Source organism: Plectropomus leopardus, chromosome 3 (assembly GCF_008729295.1).
Source record: "Plectropomus leopardus isolate mb chromosome 3, YSFRI_Pleo_2.0, whole genome shotgun sequence".
Taxonomy (NCBI): Eukaryota; Metazoa; Chordata; class Actinopteri; order Perciformes; family Serranidae; genus Plectropomus; species Plectropomus leopardus.
In genome coordinates, this window is record NC_056465.1 from 7,265,605 (window position 1) to 7,284,296 (window position 18,692).

Below are 18,692 nucleotides of genomic sequence, written 5' to 3' on the forward strand. Positions count from 1 at the left end.
TGTTAATTATTTACAATTAATGGAGACCGCTTAAGGAACGAGCTAATTACCTCCAGTTAACTACAGATCAGGGCTTTTCCTGCAAACGTGGATCTTTGACGTTTTTAGCGGCAAGGTGAAAAAGAACACGAGGAACTGAGAAACATTCCTTTGAATCAGTTTCGGTGCATCTGACCGGCTTAATAAGGCAACTGTGCAGCCGGCTAAGTGGCAGAAACAGAACATTTTGTCTGTTGTGCTGGCAAACATGCCTCCTGAGATAACTGTCTACAACAAGAAGTTTGGCAAATGCTGCAACTTTGTCCTAAAAACTGGCAACTTTTCAGACCACAGCTTCTTTCTTAAAAATGCTCAGTGATGAGTCACGGTGCCTTTTTTTTCTGGCAAGAAAGCAGTTGCCTTGTTTTTTAAATCTATCCGACATGCCATGTTTCATTTATATTTTTGTTCCGTTCATTTAGAAAGTATAGTCACAATTAAGGAACACAGTGAGAACTTGTTGCTGCTGGTTATAAACTTGTGACAATAGTGTTAGGTATTATGCTGGACATTTTACAAGAGAAGATATTTGTTGATGACGCTCAATATCTACAGAGTGCTGACTTTGATCTTCAAAAGGTCAGATCTTCAGTGTGCCACATCAATATGATGTCAATCCCTCGCTCCTCAAAATGCTCCATAAAAACTTTGGCTATGTCCTCAACTTTTAAGTTCAAGTTCAAGTTCAAGAAATCTTTATTATCACCTAAGGGCCAAATTCCTCTGCAGCCAGCAGAAGTGCATTAGTGCATACAATACATACAATAAAACAATACATTTAAAATCACAGTGAATCATTTCAAAAAATGATAACAGCAGGAACAAATGAATTCTGCAGTCTGTTAGTCCCACTTTGTTGTCTGAGGTAGGAGTGCTCCTCTCTTAAAGTCAAATCACAGTATCTTGCTTTGACAGCCAAACATGGTGTTTGTGTGTGTGTGTGTTTGTGTATCCCTCCCTTTTTTATTCTGTGTCCCCTCTCTAAATTTAGATGTTTCTGCAGGTCACTCAAGGCAGCGCTGGTGGAAGTCTTGATGAGTTTTTTTCCCTCAGCAGCAGTTTGAGGAGTCTGAGGGGCCGGGGTTTCAGGGTTCCACAGTGTAATTTTTTGAAAATGCAACCCCTTTGGTACCCGTGTAAACTGGCGATGAGCTGATCCTGCGAGAACAGTGACATCATGACCGCACTTCATGCGTGCGCATGGTGTTATTCTATGGTGTATCATTACAAAGTTATGCCGCCAGCTACTGGCCTGGCATGCATACTGTAGCGTTTTTGGTTGTGTTTTGCAGATCCATATACACGAGGATCATTTCCACAGTGTCATAATGTGAACGTTAAAAATGCAAAGTACAGACTCTCACTTTGGTAAGGCTGTACTCTTCTAAACGTGGCCTGAGTCACAGGGTGGATAATTGATCCGTCGAGCTGATCAAAGCTGATCTTGATTGATGTATGAGAGGAGCAGCTGCTGCAAATGTGTGTGAAAGTAAACTTTTAAGCCCAACGCAATGAACATTTAAGTTTCACACTCACTGGGCCTGGTTTTGTTCTGCTGTCTTTGCTCAGAGTGCATGCACAATGAGTAATTAAATGGTAGGCTATAATCCAGCAGCGCTCCTAATGCACAATCCAACCTAAAAAATAGAAAATCAATAGGTGGCTGTAAATGGCAGATCGCCACAAATAAATGAATGAAAACCATGTACTTAAACTTAAAAAAACCAAACACTTTTGCATTCTTAGTGTGCCATTAGTTACGCTATGGCTCACTAATGGTGTCACATGTACCCAAGGTTGCCACCCCCTGCTCTAGTAACAGGTTTTGAAAAAAAAAGAAAAAAAAGTTGCTTAAATGTTTTTTTTTTCTTTTCTTTTGGTCTGTGGCTCAAGCTCGGCTGAGCTGGCATAGAGTACTGCTTGGACTGTGGTCCATCTTTGTATATGTGATACAATGTCATCTCATCTTTTGCCTTATCTCTGACAAAATATCTAAAATATTATCTCCATTTCCTTCTACACTTAGTCAGACAAGTCAGTGCTGTACGAGTACATGACTTTAACACTGGTGACGAGGGTTTGTGACACTGCAGAAATGATGCATGCTCATTCCAAGGCAAGTGAAACAGCTTCCTGTTGCAGGCTGGCTGTGTAACAATACATCCCTGATATCTCTACAAGAATTTTGTTTCTCATTGCAATGTATCAAAATAATGGAATGGTGTGGAAAAGAGAGCTTAAGAGAGAAGCTCAAAAACTTGATTTCCTTAGCATCTTTGCATACAGTTTACAGCTTGTGTAAACTTTGGATATCCAAAGTTTTTCCTTATTTCCTTTTTATTTTACCTATGGACCTCTATGACCTGAGACCTTAATAAAGTTTTGAATTGAATTGAACTGAATACCTGGCATGACAAATACTGTTAGATGCAGCCGCCAAATTCAGCTCTTATACACGGTTTTCAGAGCACTGTTTGTCTGATTGATTTCATGAAATGTTTAAAAAGCCATTGTCCTGACTTGTGCTTCAACTTTTTCCAATATTTAAAGGGGGCTTATTATGCTTATCCTTATTTGCTGTCTTATATTCAAAGTTAAATGTGGGATGCTCATATTAAATGTGACCTAAGTTCAAATAATGAGGTAAATCGTAATCCCTGTGAGCAAAAAACTCAGGTTACAGACATTTTTAATACTCTTGTTTCCAGCAGTTATTTTTTTCCTCCTTTGAAAGCCAACATCAGCTCATGATGGACTTCTTTATATGGTTATCTGCTCCAGGCACACAACTAAAAGTGTTTACAGCTACATGCTAACGTAAGGAAAACATTCAATCGTGTTTGCAAATGTTGTTCACATCTCCATGATTTAAGATAATATCCCTGCTGGTGTTAATAAGCTTTCCTTGCTAATTTTTTATGATTGGAAGTGCAGCAATAATCTGTTACAGTCTTCCTCTGTTACTATGACAGTGCAGATACACGAGAGATGTGAGACGCTGTACAATCAGAGAAGAGGGTAAATACAGGTGTTCCAGCACAGACCATTTAAGGAAAATAAAGTGTTTTTGACCATTAAAGCAAGTAAACACGTTCTGGTAGAAACATGGACTTGTATAAGCATGAATCTGAAAATGAGCATAATATAACCCATTGTTAAGCAAGACCAGGATCTTCGCCTTCATGAAATTGGGATTCATGTTTTAGTTGTCAGGAGCAGCTATAAAGCAGATATGATGAAAAACATTAACAATGATTTTTGTGTTAAGTGTTGTACAATGAAAATATGAAATGCAGTCATTTCAGATTGTGGAAAAATGTTGCATTAAAATAAACATCTATTAAAAATAAAAAAATCACCTTAATATAATAATGATGATTAGAACTGTTTTCAGCGCACAAAACAACACATGGAGCCAGTCTAGGCCCGCCCTCTAACACTGTCCAATACCACACCAAGCAAAGCCAGGCAGTGGGATGTAATACAAAACAAAAATGAAATGATTATTATACACCGGTGTTGCCAGCATGATGCAGAGTTCAAGGTCTCAAGGCAAAGAGTATTGTAATAAACATCCCGCTTCACCCGCTCTCTGCCCTCATCATGCAGAGTCGTCCTCCTACGGCTGCCTCCATCCAAAACACAATTACACCCCGCGTACTACTGTAGATCCCAGTAAACAATACGCTACTACGCCGCTCTGCCAGCCGGGCCAAACAGCCGTGCTTACACACCTCCAGACGCGACACACAGCAGTTCTCTGGTTACACATCGACTGCTGCTGGTGGTTTTCCGCAGGCCAGAGAGCAGACGCTCTGACTGAGCTGTATCAAATTTCTAACACCATGAAGTCGCACAAACACATGGAGCGGATGACTCGCATAGTAGTCTGAGAGCTCAACATACTGCTGACAGCTTATGAATGGAAACCATGTAGTGGGAGGTATTTATTTACTCATACACAAACACAGACTGGGTGTTAACTTGATTTACTGGCGGGTTTTTACAGGCATGTTTGTATATTTGAATCGAAGTGATAAAAGTTTCTTTCATTTTAGGCCTGGAGGAACTGTTGTAAAAAAGAGAGAGCGACAAAGACATAAAACTAGTAAATCTGAAAGCTTGTGTAAACTTTGGATATCCTGTTAGACTCAGGGGGCAGCCTGACCTGCAGCGACAGAGCAGATATTTGATTTCCTGCCAGGTTTCCAGGCCTTAACGTGAACTGACTTGAGATTTTGATGCCCAGACGTATTTTTTTTTTTATAGCCGTACTTGTGTGGACCTTTCTTTCCTTGACCTCTAGGCCAGCAGGGAAATGCCATTCTTAATTTTTACGCCCTTGTTTGGTGACATTGACTCCAAAATGTGCTACAGGAAAGTCAGCCTAAAGCATTAAAAATAATACTTTAAGAGCAGTCAGTCCCCTTAACCAACATTTCTTATTTTTATGAATTAATTTAAGTGCCTTTCTAGAGAAATGAAATGTCTAATAGCTTGTCTCTCATTACTAGCTGAGCTTCGACCTTTGATTAACAAATTGACAGCCAGTCAAACTAATGTTAAGGCTCATTCCCACTGCACAAAAAACCCGATAACAACCACTAACATCTGGCTTTTAATGAAATGAGAATGTGTGCAAGCCACATTCACACCCAGGTCAAATGACTCTGCAGTAGACGCGTGTTTTTATTGCCTCCAGCTCTGATCAGAAATGATGAGAATACAACACTGGCGAGATGCAATGACACACCGTCACTAATTACTATCCACCTCCTCCCAAGCTGCGCACAAACATTATTCAAGTTAGTCTGCACTGACTTTGAAAGAGAGACTATGTAAGAGATCTATAAAGTGAAGAAACCAATGAAATGTTTTCAAAGACCTCTGGTCCTACTGCTGTCTAATGTAATGCTGTTTACCTGATAGAGGGGAAAGCTGTGGGATCCATAATTACATGTAAGTTTGTCAAATTCAGTGCTCCATGCTGTTATTTCCAAGCTTCTGTGGCTCAAATTTCACGGATAAGGACCATACACACCCTATGATCCCTCCATCTCCCAAACGTTGAGTTTGACTTACAGCAGCAGGTCCTTCTCCGCCTCTCCAAAGGTTCCGTCAACACTCCTTGCGGAAAAAGTAGTCCCTTAGACTGAGAGGCGGTGAGGAACCGCAGGGTAGCAGCTAGCTAGCTAGCTAGTAGCTAATTCAGTAGGAACTGCGAAAGTTGGGCGCTATGCAGATTGTACGCATATTATACGCACAGTATCCCGCCCCTTAAACTCCTCCTCTCCATGCCAAAAAAGTGACAGTTAGTTGAAAGTGAAAACCAAGAGACTGGAAAAACAGTGACAAAAAAGCCTGTCATTAAAAGAAAAACAGACATAAAAAAAACTTGAAGAATGAAATTGAAAAACACTTCATAATTCATCAAAAAAAAAAAAAAAAATAGACTATGTTTAATTTTTTCAGTGTAACTTTCTTCAGTGTCAAATCTTAATTTCAGTGCCATTACAACTTTTTAAAAAACAAATGTTTCAATGCCAATGTTTCCTTTTTCAGTTCAGGTTTTGTTTTAAATGTCAAATCATATTTTCAGTGCCAATGTTTACTGTCACTGTTCTGGCCCCACAGAAACCAAACTATCAAAGAAGCATAGACTGTGTAAAAGAAGTCTGAAAAGCCAATGCCAAAGTGCCTTTATCTTACATTCTTCCTAATGGCAAGCAGGGGGTGACTGCACTGGTTGCAAAAAGAAGTCCGATTGTATGTAAGTCTTTGAGAAAATAATACTTCTCCCCTCATTTATTACACTTGGTAAGCATTTTGTACTAAAGAGATTACAGTCTCAGTCTCTAGCTTCAAGTCTTCTTCAATACAGCATGATGTTCGTTTTGGTCCATGTTCATTTTAGAGTGAAAAACAGAGTAAAAATATGGCCCACATGTGGTAACTCTAATTCCAGCTTCAAATAACCAAGATTTCAACAGCAAAAATGCCGAACTCAAGGCTTCAAAATGTGTGTCCACAAACCAATCGGTGACATCACAGTAGCTATGTCCATTATTTTTACAGTCTAGGCGCTGCCATGACGAGAAATATCACAGTTACATGAATTATGGATTCACCTTGCTAACCAAGCTAGCCAGCTGGTGCTACAACTACCTGAAAGCTTAGCATTGGGTTCTTATTCAGATCCAGCCCTCACTCCTCCAAAGCTCCACCTTCAGTTCAAATATGGTCAAGTTTTGCCCCAAACCCCCCTCAAAAATAGTAATCGCTAAAATGCCAAACTCCAGGCTTCAAAATGGTAGTTCACAAACCAATGAGTGACATCACGGTGGCTAAATGCACTTTTTTTTTTACAGTTTATGTTAAGAAATTACTGCAAAACTCCAAAATCTCATCAAACCATATCTAAACTGACCTCAGAAATACGTTCTGTCAATTTTCTGGTCAATGTTACTCTTGCCCTTATTGAATTGACCTACACACACACAGAGTGTTTATATGTTTCCGGTGTGTGTCGCTTTCTAGACATTATATCTTAGCAGTCATTTGTCCACAGCACTGCCATGTTGGTGTCACACATGGACCAAGATCACTCTGAGGTTTGAAATAAGCCTCTGCTTGTCCGAGGTACAAAGACACAAACACATACCAACACGAGTTGACTTACCTTGCTCTCCAGTTGGTTCAGCTCAGGTGTCTTGGCTGTGGCGTCCAGATCTGTGACCCCTCTATTGAGGTTTAACTCCTCTGCTGCAGACACCTGGCTCGGCTCCTCCGCATCGATATCAGTCTCCTCGGTGATGGTTGCCGACTTCTCTGCACCTGTTAGCTCCCGGGCTGAGCCGAGGAAAGTACACACACATACAGGTGGATAAGCACGCACGCCTGCATACACACATGTGGGCATGAGCATGTACACAAGCACACATGGGCGGACACACATAAATACATTTCAGTAAGAAACATTATCCACAGAAACACAGTTCATACACTGTATGCATAATTGTGTGCTTTAACAAGAGTGTAGCCTAAATATATGGTCTAAATGATCAGATGAACGACTCCTAAGCAAATAAGAGCAATAACACACAGTAAATGAAAATATAATACAATGCTGCCAGTACTCTATTGTTTCATGGGGGTTTTAATTTTGTGTTTTGAGTTTTTAAACAGTGTTCTCATTACTGTTAATAGATTTTTAATGGGACAGATTGGACCAGATTTGATACAGATTGTGTTTTTTCTGAAGCAGTTATCATAAACAATATAGATCAACAATATTGCTCATATATGAGACAAAAATCAATGCAGACAGCAACAAGACAGTTTGTGAGGAGCTGTATAACCATCTTTTGGTGTCCACTCTTGTTAGTTGCAATAAGATTGTTTTATTATATTTGGCTAAGGAAACCATTAGGGTTGGGTGATAAGGACAAAACCAAATACCGCAGTATCTCTGACCAAATACCATATTGATGGCTAAATTTTAGGGTTGACCATTGGTGCTTAAACATAACACTTGCACAATGATATGCTTGACACATAATCATCAGTGATGTGGATAAAATGACTCAGTGAGTAAAGGCAAATAATAGAGCAGCAAGACCAAAAAAACTGAATTTTACAGTAATGCTGCCTTTAAAACCACGAAAAGACAACACTTACATTTTTACAATATCCAAAATCTGAGACGATATTTACTGTCATATCATCATAAGACTATGATATTGAGATATTGCCCCGCACTTGAAACCCTCCAATTCAGTTCAGTAAAACACAATCAGTATGAACATGATGTTAGAAAAAGTCGACTATTGTGTTAGTTGGACTAAAACTGGACTTTTACAACATATAAGTGTGACTAAAAATCGTACTAGGCTAAATTTCTCAAAGTTAGACTAACACACCAAAATAAAGCAGTTGGGGATCAATTCAGTCTTTTGTGTATTCGCCTCAACCGGAGCTGAACTGGCCTAGGGGTTCTGCACATGCTCCATAGTCCCGGAAGTTAAACAGCATACAGTAAGTTTGTAGAAGAAAATATGAAAGAAAAAAAAAAGAAGAATCAAGGAAGGAGAAGACCGGAATACGTCCCAGTAGCAATTAGCTGAAAGGGGGCATATCGCCACCTGTGGTGGAGTCGAACATACTCTTGTCAATAAATCGATTCTCCCCCTGTACTTGTATGCTGGAACAAGGACAGTAGTCCAATTAAATGGCCTAACAGAGCTATAACCGTAGCTCCACTTAACTGATAAGATAAGATAACACTTTATCAACACTTCTCACTTCACACAACAAACATCACACATGTAAAAGACATCATAAAAACGGCATAAGTTAAATTAAAAACAACTGTGCAGTAAATGTACTGAGTGTTAAAACCTGCTATAATTATTAATTGTTAAGTATTAAGTCTTAGAAATGAGCACCAGACACTAGCCAAATGCTTTACTCAGCAGCCAAAAAACAAAACAAAAAAAAAAACAACAATCCTATCTATTTTATCTATCTATTGAGTGGCTGATAGACTCTGGAATCTACCAGCCACAGTTGAAGTGGACAAAAAAAAGTTCACTTCCAACCCTGTTTGTACCAGATTAAATACGCTGAAACACTTGATTAATTGTGTAGACTAAATTGATGTTCTGCTATAGAGAACACACGTTTAAGAACAAAATACAGTAACCCTGCTTTTCAACAAATGAAAAAGTCTCACTCCTTCCAAGAGGTCCCATGTTGATTTCACTAAACGGATGCTGAAAACCTTCTCAGAATCAAAAGACTGCCTTTGCCTTCAGCAGTCTGAGTGTTGTTGAATATTTCACTATTTCATTTTGATTTGCCTCACCATGGCAATTCACCAGAAAACAACTATAATCCTGGTTGTCACAGCTGGAATTCTTCTCCCTCTGACTACAAAGCCGGAGGCTGTGTATAACTTCACTCAATTCAAAGTGAGTTGTGTAGCAGCGGAAATGCAGGTGCCAGTGTGCTAGTTGTGATGTATTTTCTTGTTTAAGCATAGTTATTGACAACAGCCCGCCAGACAGAACTGCATTTGCTTCCTGGCAACTTGACTGGAGCAAAAATATATGATTGCACTTGGATCCACTGGGACCGTGCTCTCTTAAGTGGCAAAGCTATTTCTATCCAGAATAGATGACAGTTACTAACATTCACTCAAGGCTGCCTCTCACACCGCCTCATAGTCACATTAAAAAAAAGCAATCTCTCTTAAACATACAGACTACTCCAAAGAAGAAAAGATATAAGTATGTCTAATTACTCACTTTATTTGCTAAGTGGGATTCACTCATTTATGAAACGGCAAAATCAAACACTTAAATTCAAATGCAGAGCAATTAAAAATACAGGCAAGTCCTCTCACCCCACAAAAATTTGTGTAGTGGCTGAAAAATTCACATATTCTTCACTGAACAAAAGGCTCAGCATTTACTGCACTGCATAGCATGCGTGTTTCATAACACCAATTTTATGTGAAAACATTAAGAAGGGATCAACACTCTGAGAAATGCTTATTTGCTTTCTTGCCGAGACTACAAATAGAAAATCAATTCCACCTCATGTCTGTATAGAGCAGAGCTGGAGTCAGGACATTTTTAGCCTGGCATAGCATAGAGACTGGAGGCATCAGGAAACAAACTTTTAGCTTTCTCCGCAATCGAAAATATGTTAAGAAAAACCTCTAAAGCTCACAAATTATTTGTTGTATCGAGATAGTTTAATCCATACGAGAGCAATGCCCGTTTGAAACATGCCTATAAGGAATGGGCCTGCGCTTTCTTTAGAACCACTCATAAACACTGTCCTTCCTCGAGCTCTGAGCTAAACACCTGCCATAACATAAATGTGTCTCCTAGCAGTTCTAGAGTACGCACATCATTTAACAGGAGCTATTTGGGACTAGGGCTGTGCAATATGGCTTTAAAAATATCACAATATTTTTAGGCTGTAATGCGACACACAATGTATATCTGGATATTTTGAAATCTGAATGACTGAATGACTTTACTGTGATTCATTCAGAGTGAGTGACGCATTCTTCAGGTTCGCTTACTCACCTGAAGTAGCCGCAGGCGAAACCCGTTGCTTGCTCTGAATAAATCACAGTAAAGTCATTCAGTGTCTGGTATTCTACTTTGTTTTTCGCTTTATACGTCATTGTTACTTAAACTGCTGTTATAATAAAGTTTGATAAAATACTGTTGTTGTATAAGTTTATTCATCGGGATAAACCCCTAGAGATGAACCGCCTCGTTTTTGAGGGGTTCCTGCTATAATGTTAAATAGAGTGAAATGTAAGGTAAAAAAAAAAAAACACTGTTATATTAACGTTAAATCATTGTTGACCCTGGCTAACATGTGTTTGTATGACACAATTTCTAACATAAATGCCCCCCATTTTTCAAAATCTGGAGGGGATGTATTTTTCCAAAATCTGAGGATCACTCGAGCAGCTGTGACGAAATCTTAAACGTAGATTAAAAATTCAAAGGAGAAGCGGTGAGCCAGGGATCTGCTACTTGATTTCCTCTATATTTCCTTCACTCTTTCACTTTCATCTTCTTCTTCAACCGCTGACCTCTGCTGTCCAGTTCCACATCCACCTTCATCCTCACCCACCTCTTCCTTCATTTATAGTTCCTTTCTGCCTCCTGTGCACCCTACTAATAGCGCTGTCCTCCCCTCCACTTAAACCACATGCTTGATAACCTGCTGCCAGCACTTCCCTCGCCTCTTTCTCCATTACCGCTCCGCTTCCTCCACCTTTCTCCTCAGTGGTCAGTGCTGTGCAGTTCTGCCCTTCCTCCTGCCCTCTGGTGCTGGAGTCTCTCCCTCCTGTTGTGCCCAATGCCCTTCCTCCTTTTTCTTCTTTCCTCACCAAATTTTCTGCCCTCACTGGCATTCTCAGGTTAAAGTTAATGAAATGGTCAAAAAATGGCACAGTTCCTCTGAGGAGAGGCAGCTACTTATTTTTCTACATGGCACATAGAAATATAAAAATATATCCAACTGAACATGTTATCTGATGGTTTTGTAACCCCTTACTTTAAGGTGTTTATTTTGACTTTTTTTTTTTTTTTTTAAATTCAACCACAAATGATATATTTTTAACATCTGGCTTTAATTTATAGGTTATGTGTTTTCATTTGATTACATTTTCATTACTGGATTATTTATTTATTTATTTTGTTGGTATTTTTCCTTTATTCAAAAGTTAATAATGGAGACAGACAGGGACAGGAAAGGAGAGAGGCCATTGACGTATGTGGCATGCATCTTAGACCACAAGTACGTTGGTCATGTCTGTAAATTTCCCTGAAAGGAAAGGTGTGTATGATTTAAGGGGATTTAGTGGCATCCTGTGGTGAGGACTGCAGATTGCAACCAGCTGAAACCTCTCCTGGTTAGAAATTCTTCAATGTTGATTGTTCAGAAGGTTTTGTTAGTGGAAGCAGAATTATCTATCTTGTCTCTTCCTCTCCAAAACAAAGGACCCAGTGATTTAAACGAGTAGCAACAATGAGTAAAGTTGTTTCACATTAATTGATCAGTTATTTTTCAACACTCTTGTACGTTCGGGCTGCTAACTGTACTGGCTGTTGCAAAAATGTGAATGGTTCTATCTAAAGCCAGTGCTTGGTTTGTCCATTCTGGGCTACTGTAGAAACATGGCTGTGCAACATGGCACTTTTCATGGACGAGGACCTGCTACCTATGTGGACATAAACAGCTCGTTCTGAGGTAACAATAAGACAACACTTCTTATTTTCAGGTGATTTTAAACTAAAGAAAACATACTTGATGATTAATTTCTGCCAATACATCCCTCTACACCCTACGCACTGAACCCTTAAATCTGACGTTAAAATGTACAAGGGGCAAGCTAGATTTGGTACGCCATGAATATAAATGCCAAGTGATGTCCAATATGGATAAACACCATCAGTGGGGGATCAGATTTAGTCTCGACAAAAGCAAAGAAACCCAAAACAATCAGCACAGAGCAGACTTGTTACTATAGAGAGCATGAGAATTAGCATAGTGAAAGTTTTGACATCAAACATGGTAGAATGTGTAGGTTTCGAATATAAACCAAAGCAGCATGAACACACTGTAACAGTGCAGCAGAGATTATTGTATGCTTCACAACCATCAAAGGTGTGTTAGCCACTGCCAGTCTATAAACTATCAAGCTGACAAACGATAAGTAAAAGATGCCAAATACAAGATATGTCTGCTCATCACCAATTCTGATCCACAATAGACTCTTCATCTGAGTCTGGGTCTGACTGCGGCTCAAACATGTATTGTTGAATCTCTTTAATGACTCCATTAACGCTAGCACTAGCTGCCTTGATGCGCACTGCTCTTTCACCGTTCAAATTTGCGCTGTTCTCTCAAAGCCAGATCCACAGAAAGAGTTAATCAGCTTTTGTTCCCTTTTCTGATTATTTTTTACTTTGTTTTTACTTTTTATGTGGTAAAACCATGTTAAACAAACCATACGTCCTAACAGAGTATTTTTACACACTGTAAAACATACAGGAGGGGGCCTTAAAATGTGCAGCAAAGGATAGTTTCTCTTTTATGCTCATCTGCAGTTTGTTTTCTGACTTGTTGTGTTCGGCACATGGATGGCAAAATAGGCCTTAACAATATACCAAAGTGAGATGATCTTTCTAATTTGATTTATTGCCATTTAGAAAATAACTTCAACAAGTAGAATGGCATTGAAGACATCTGGGCAGATTGTTTTCCTTTATCAAGAAAACAAAGTCTGTCAATCAAACAGAATAAGTCTAAACAGCTCGGTCAAATTAACTTTTTGTTCAGCATATTAATATTTCTGAATATTACTGAAAACTTCATATGACCTGTGGGCTTTAACTCCGGGTTGAGTAGTTGGTGATCACTGAGCTGCTGAATGGAACTTCATGCCTGTAGCACTGCTGTGTCTCATATCAGAGTGAACTGTTATGATAATATGCCACAGTTTGGCATATTTTCCAGTGATTGGGCTTTATTAGTTCCAGAGATGTAAGCTGTTTTTTTCTACACTGTTATTTGTTTGTTAATAAGATTAAATTGTTCATTTTATGTTGCGGCATTTTGTACAACTGCTCTGAAACGCTGCACATGAACTGTCTGTGAACAAAACATTACTTCCTCTGTACTTTCTGCTTGTTCGCCTTTTCTTCTGACTCCCCACTGCTCAACCCACCTCTCCATCTCCTCTCTACATTTTATCTTTTCTGCTCCATGTCCCAACACAAGTTCCTTTTTTCCCTTTTCCTCTAATATCCATTTCTTCTTCCTCCTCCCCTCCGCTATCTGCGCTTTCTTGCAGCTTTCGGTTCCTCTAATCCGCTATCTCCCACTCTTCTATCCCCACTCCTTTCACTGCCATGATAATTAGTTCTCCAGATAAGCTCATTGGCTGTGCGTGACGGCTCTTGTGTTGCTTAACCCACCATGACAGCGAGTGTGTGAGAGTGTGTGTGTATAGGCCTGAGTTTGTATGCATGTGGGGTCCTTCCATTCTGTGTGGATGTACAGTTATGGTGCGTGGGTGATCTCTGGGCTCATCAGCATTTGAAAGAGAGCTCGTCTCTGGAGGGCTGGAGGGGGATGTGGAGATAACGAACCCCAGACAGGAGCTCTCAGATCCTAGTGGGGAGGGTGGCTAGCGCTGGCTGACTGCTGTAATGACTGGAACGACGGTGTGAGACAGCTCCAATGGTGGACTCTTCCAACTGCTGAATCCCCACGTCTGTCCTCTAAGACCCCTCTCAGGGCCACGTGTCCCTGGGCTGCGGTGACGCGCGTCCCGTCCAGGCACGAGGCAGCGGATAAAAGCAGCTCAGCCCACCAGTGTTGCTGTGCGGTGCCTTCTTTCTTTGGGTTGACTCATCCGTGACATTCACTCCAGCATCCAGCACCCTCTCCTGCTTGCCAATGCAGGCACAATGCAGGCAGCAGGAGCACATCTCTATCTGTGTGTGTGTGTGTGTGTGTGTGTGTGTGTGTGTGTGTGTGTGGAGTGCATGTATAGTGATATCTGTTTATGCTATCTGACGACATATGACTGTGTGAGAAGTCTGGAGCTATATGTGTGCACTGGGGAATATGCTGTCAAGACTTCAGATTCTGCATTATTTTTGGACTTTGTATTCAATTTCCAGCCTGGCCCTGATGATGCAGTCCCATATTTCTTTAGTTTTATTCTGTAACCTAAAAATACCTTTCCCTCCGGGTTTGTTTATCTTGTCTTTCTAAAGGGATGAAGTGACGTATGCTCTGCCCTACTACTGAGCAAAAACCTTGTACACAAGGGGGAGAACGGATCCTGACTTCCTCCTCCATCAACTCCATCTGCCTTCCTGCCCAAAACCTACAACCTTCCTCAAATTCTTCAAAGGGATACTGTAGCCTATTACAACTTTGATGACTGTAGCTACAAAAACAAAAACAGTTTTGCCCAACAAAACAATTTCTGAGACCTTGAGGGGATAGTTTGGGTCTTTTGAAGTGGGTTTGTATGAGGTACTTATCCATAGACAGACAGTAGATGTCAGTCGGCATGCCCCGAGTTTGGGCTGGGTACCTTTTGTTGTTTTCTGATACTGGTGCTAAAATGATACTTTTAAAACACAAGCGGTGCCTAAGTGGTGCCTGAACTGATACTACTGTTTTTCAAAATAAAGTACTGAACTACCATAGGGAACTTTTTTCTTTTTTTTCTTTTAGATTTGCCCAGACCTGCAGCTACTGTAGGTAATGCAGTGATTATGGATAAGTTCCTCATTCAATCCCACTTAAAAAAAAAAAAAAAAAAAAAATCTAAACTATGCCATGCCTTCAAAATGTGGTGCAGTCGCTCAAAAGAAACATAACACAAGCTTACAGAACATCCCAGCAATCTCGTCAGACACTTTCTGTTCCATTTTTACACCTGCAACCATATAGAACCTCCACCTCTTCCATCAGCACACTCACAGCTCCAGCAACCTGAGCTGCTCCATCAGCACAACCCACACACGTCTGTCTGCCTGTTTCCTCCAACGTTGTGCGTATCCTCAAAAAGCATGTATGTTCTTTTTTTATTTCCATCTGTTGAATAACCTACAGAAATTACGTTGTACACTACTTCACCTTTCCTTGCAATGTGTTAAGTGACACTCCAGGAATGCCAGAACAACTCTGGACAAAGGTTCAACAACAAATAAAGACATTTTTATAGCTGTTTTTCATACTTTCTATTTAGCACTGACTTCATTTCATAGACCTTCAAGGTTGCAACAAATAGTTTTTTCCTTTCAACAACTTTGATTAGAATGCAGCACAAATACAGCACAAAACTTCCCCCTGCAGCTCTTCTGTCCAATGTCGCCTTCTGATTCAAAGTTATGACAAAGAAGTGAATAAGCAGTGAGCACGGATCACTTAATGTTCTGATAAAAGTTGAGCAAACAAATATAAGGATTTTTAACAACTCCTTGAGGTCAGAGCACCAGTTCTTAACGTCGATACAAAATACAGGGTAGTAAGAATGGGATGCTGACTGTGTAGCAGATGCATATTGTATGTGTGTGTGTGTGTGTGTGTGTACCTGTGATGGAGGAGCCGTTCTTTTCGCTGGTGCTGTCCTCCTGTCCGTCCGCGTTCTGCTGCGTGTGCTGCAGACTCAGTTTGTGACAAACCTCAAACGCCTGGCCGACCGTCCGAACAATACGCATGGCCTGACTCTGGAAGGGTGGAAAGAGAGACAAAAAAAAAAAAAATGCTGTTGTAACAAAGAAACAAACTAGGGCTGCCCCTTCAAAGTTGGAGACTCGAATCATCAGTCAAAACCCTCAGTCGACTAAGATTGCTTCAAGTTGAGCCATCGTTTTTTTCTTCACTTCTAGGGACGTGTGCTCTTGAGTTTCACCCAACTTTTTGCAACTTCGGACATACAGGCAGCGCACAGACAGCAGAATGATGAAAAACTGGCAAATTTACAGTTTACAGCTACTAAATATGATACAGTCTCTGGCTTTTTCTTGAAATCTAACTCTGCACATTTGCGATCCATTGTCAACGGCGTTGGCCTGTTAACTATATTACGTGAATGCCACCGTCACTCTGAACATCCCACTGAGCCCCCGTTCCAACTGTAAAAGTTTACATGTAAAACAAGACGAACTGTCTAATATTCGTATTGACCAGCCAAATCCGATTCGACTGGCATAGTTCTGAGTCAGGTACAGTCATAAAAAAAAATCTACCACCACCAACAACAACAACAAAAAAAAACCTACATCTGTCAGAAGACAGAATTCCTGCCATCAATCAATTATGCACACACTTAACATTTGCAATTGTATTTCCTTTTAAAAAGTTAATGAATGGACCCCATATTTTGTTAAGCTTATTGGCTAAATTATCCCTATCAAAAGTTAATCTCCATTATTATGTGTATTATAAGTCTTTCCAGGCACTACCATCAGGTCACCACTATAAAGTCCCTTTGGCCAAGAAAAACTCCTTCATTTAAACTGCCATAAACACTTTAAATAAAAGGTAATTATCCATACATCTACATAAACACTATGCCACTTTGCACACAGCCGTATATTGTGATTTTTATTCTGTATCAGTTATTGTATTAGGTATTTATTCAGGGTTTTTTTTTTTGTATGTTTATTGTCTGGATTTGTTTTGCACTGTATATTGAGCCACATCAAGGATGATTTTCTGTCATGACAGACAATAAAGTTTTCTTAATCTGAATTACAGCCATCTCATAGCAAAATGCTGGTTTTGAACTGTGTGTCATTTAAATAACTTAAATAACTTAAACTTATTATTCAGTACTGTTAATGTCTTAAGTCTGAATTTATGTCTTTATTATCCTGCGATCCAGTTCTTGCAACCAAACCAGAGAGGTAAAAACCTATCACTTCTCATGTGCCACGGGATTTTTCCAGGAAATATTGAAGTCCACATGCACTGAGCTGTTTTTCCACCGGTGTAGATTTGACCCAGAAACATGTGCATTTTCTATCAAACAGACACAATAGGCAGGAAATGCAGTTTAAAATTAACTATATAGGTCACAAAACATCACATGATGATATTACACAATTAAGTCTCAGGTAGAGGATGCTGTCTGTGCTTACTGTCCAAACACAGTAGAATATCACAACACAATTTTTATCTCTGACTGGACTTTTCCTTTGTCCTCAGGTGCAAAGAGCTGGATGTGTATGCTTATCTCGGTCCCCGCCCTGCTCTGAAAAGACAGGTCAAGTGAAAACAACTTATGTGACTTCTGTCTGCTGTCAGCCCCCTCTTGTCGAGCTTGACGCAGCGGTGAGGTGTAAAGGCAGAAAAGATTTCATTTCAAAGCACTGAGGCCTAACCTCCAAACACTGCTCATCCTCAGCTGAATGAGCAGAACAGATGTAGTCGGGCCTAAAAGCCAGAGCAGAATCAAGACTCAGCCAAAGGACATCCAATACTTTCTTGTCCCGGTTATCAACTCTGGAACAGTCTGAAGTTGAAGCGTTCACTGAGGATAGGTATCAGAATTTTATGTGGCCTTAGGGCTTAGTATCAGATGAGAAATATAATTTATTAGGCACATATGAGTGTTTTATTACAGAAAAAAAGTTAAACTGGTTTTGGCAGAGTTTGAGGTGCTGGGCCTTGGCTTCAGTCCAAAGTCATTTTTGGTTCTGGGGGTCAAAAAAACTCCACACATTTGCTTTCTGTACAGTGGGGAGTTTTGGCTGCAGCCTTAGTTTTTTTCACAGTGCAATTTATTTCCATGTTATTTTTTCTATCAAAACATGCTGCTTCAGCTTCATTTAGTGCTGATGTTGTTTCCATAGTGACTCGCCAGCAGCTGTGTGTATCAGCAGAAAGAGTTTCTGTCCAGATCTGTAAAGTATGCTCACACTGCCTGCTGACCCCTCCACAGACTAACAGCTACTATCAGCCATGACTGAGCTGCCTATGTGGCCTCCACTCTGTTGTGTTTGGTCGCCTCACTAAAAGTCACTGACAGCATGTGGTCACTTCAAAAAATGTCAAAACCTTTCATGGCTGTGTGGGGTCCAAATTCATGGAAATCTGACAGAAGTCTGAGTTTTTATCATCAATATTTCAGAACTATTGTTTCAATAGATTATTCTGAAAAGACTGAGGCAATGCATAACAACAGACAATGTGGTATAAACTCAATCATTAGCTGCAGCCATGGCAACTGGCATCATTTTTGAGTAACTAACTGCCACATGTGGCTACAGTAACAGACAGTAATGGTGCCATTAAAAATAATACAGGCATTAAAAGCAGCAATCTGTATCTTGCTTCTGAGGTTGTTTTAACTCTGTACTGTTGGAATGTGTGTTTTTGCAGGTCTGTGAACTCAGCGCAGGTGGAACTCCTCATGAGTACTTTTATTCCTCAGCAGCAGTTTGAGGAGTTTGAATCATGGGGTGGATAGTTGTTTTGTTGATTCTGTTAGAGCTCAGATAAAATAGAGGTATGACAGGAACAGCTGCTACAGAGGTGAGTGAAAGCAAACCTTTAGACCCAGCGTTATGAAACTGTTAACTTTCACCTTC

General features: G+C 40.1%; 1 protein-coding gene across 2 annotated transcripts in view; it reads right to left on the reverse strand.

Annotated features, from left to right (window-relative positions):
- The window catches only part of LOC121963630 (carboxyl-terminal PDZ ligand of neuronal nitric oxide synthase protein-like), a 242,336-nt gene that overhangs the window by 83,112 nt on the left and 140,532 nt on the right, over positions 1–18,692 (reverse strand). Inside the window, exons 6-7 of one of the 2 annotated variants that reach the window (XM_042513916.1) lie at positions 15,689–15,824; positions 6,719–6,888 (exon numbers count right to left, since the gene is read on the reverse strand). In XM_042513916.1, coding sequence (XP_042369850.1) covers positions 6,719–6,888; positions 15,689–15,824 — 306 coding nt within the window. Of the gene's footprint in view, positions 1–6,718; positions 6,937–15,688; positions 15,825–18,692 lie in introns of both variants that reach the window. The other variant, XM_042513910.1, reaches the window with a different exon arrangement.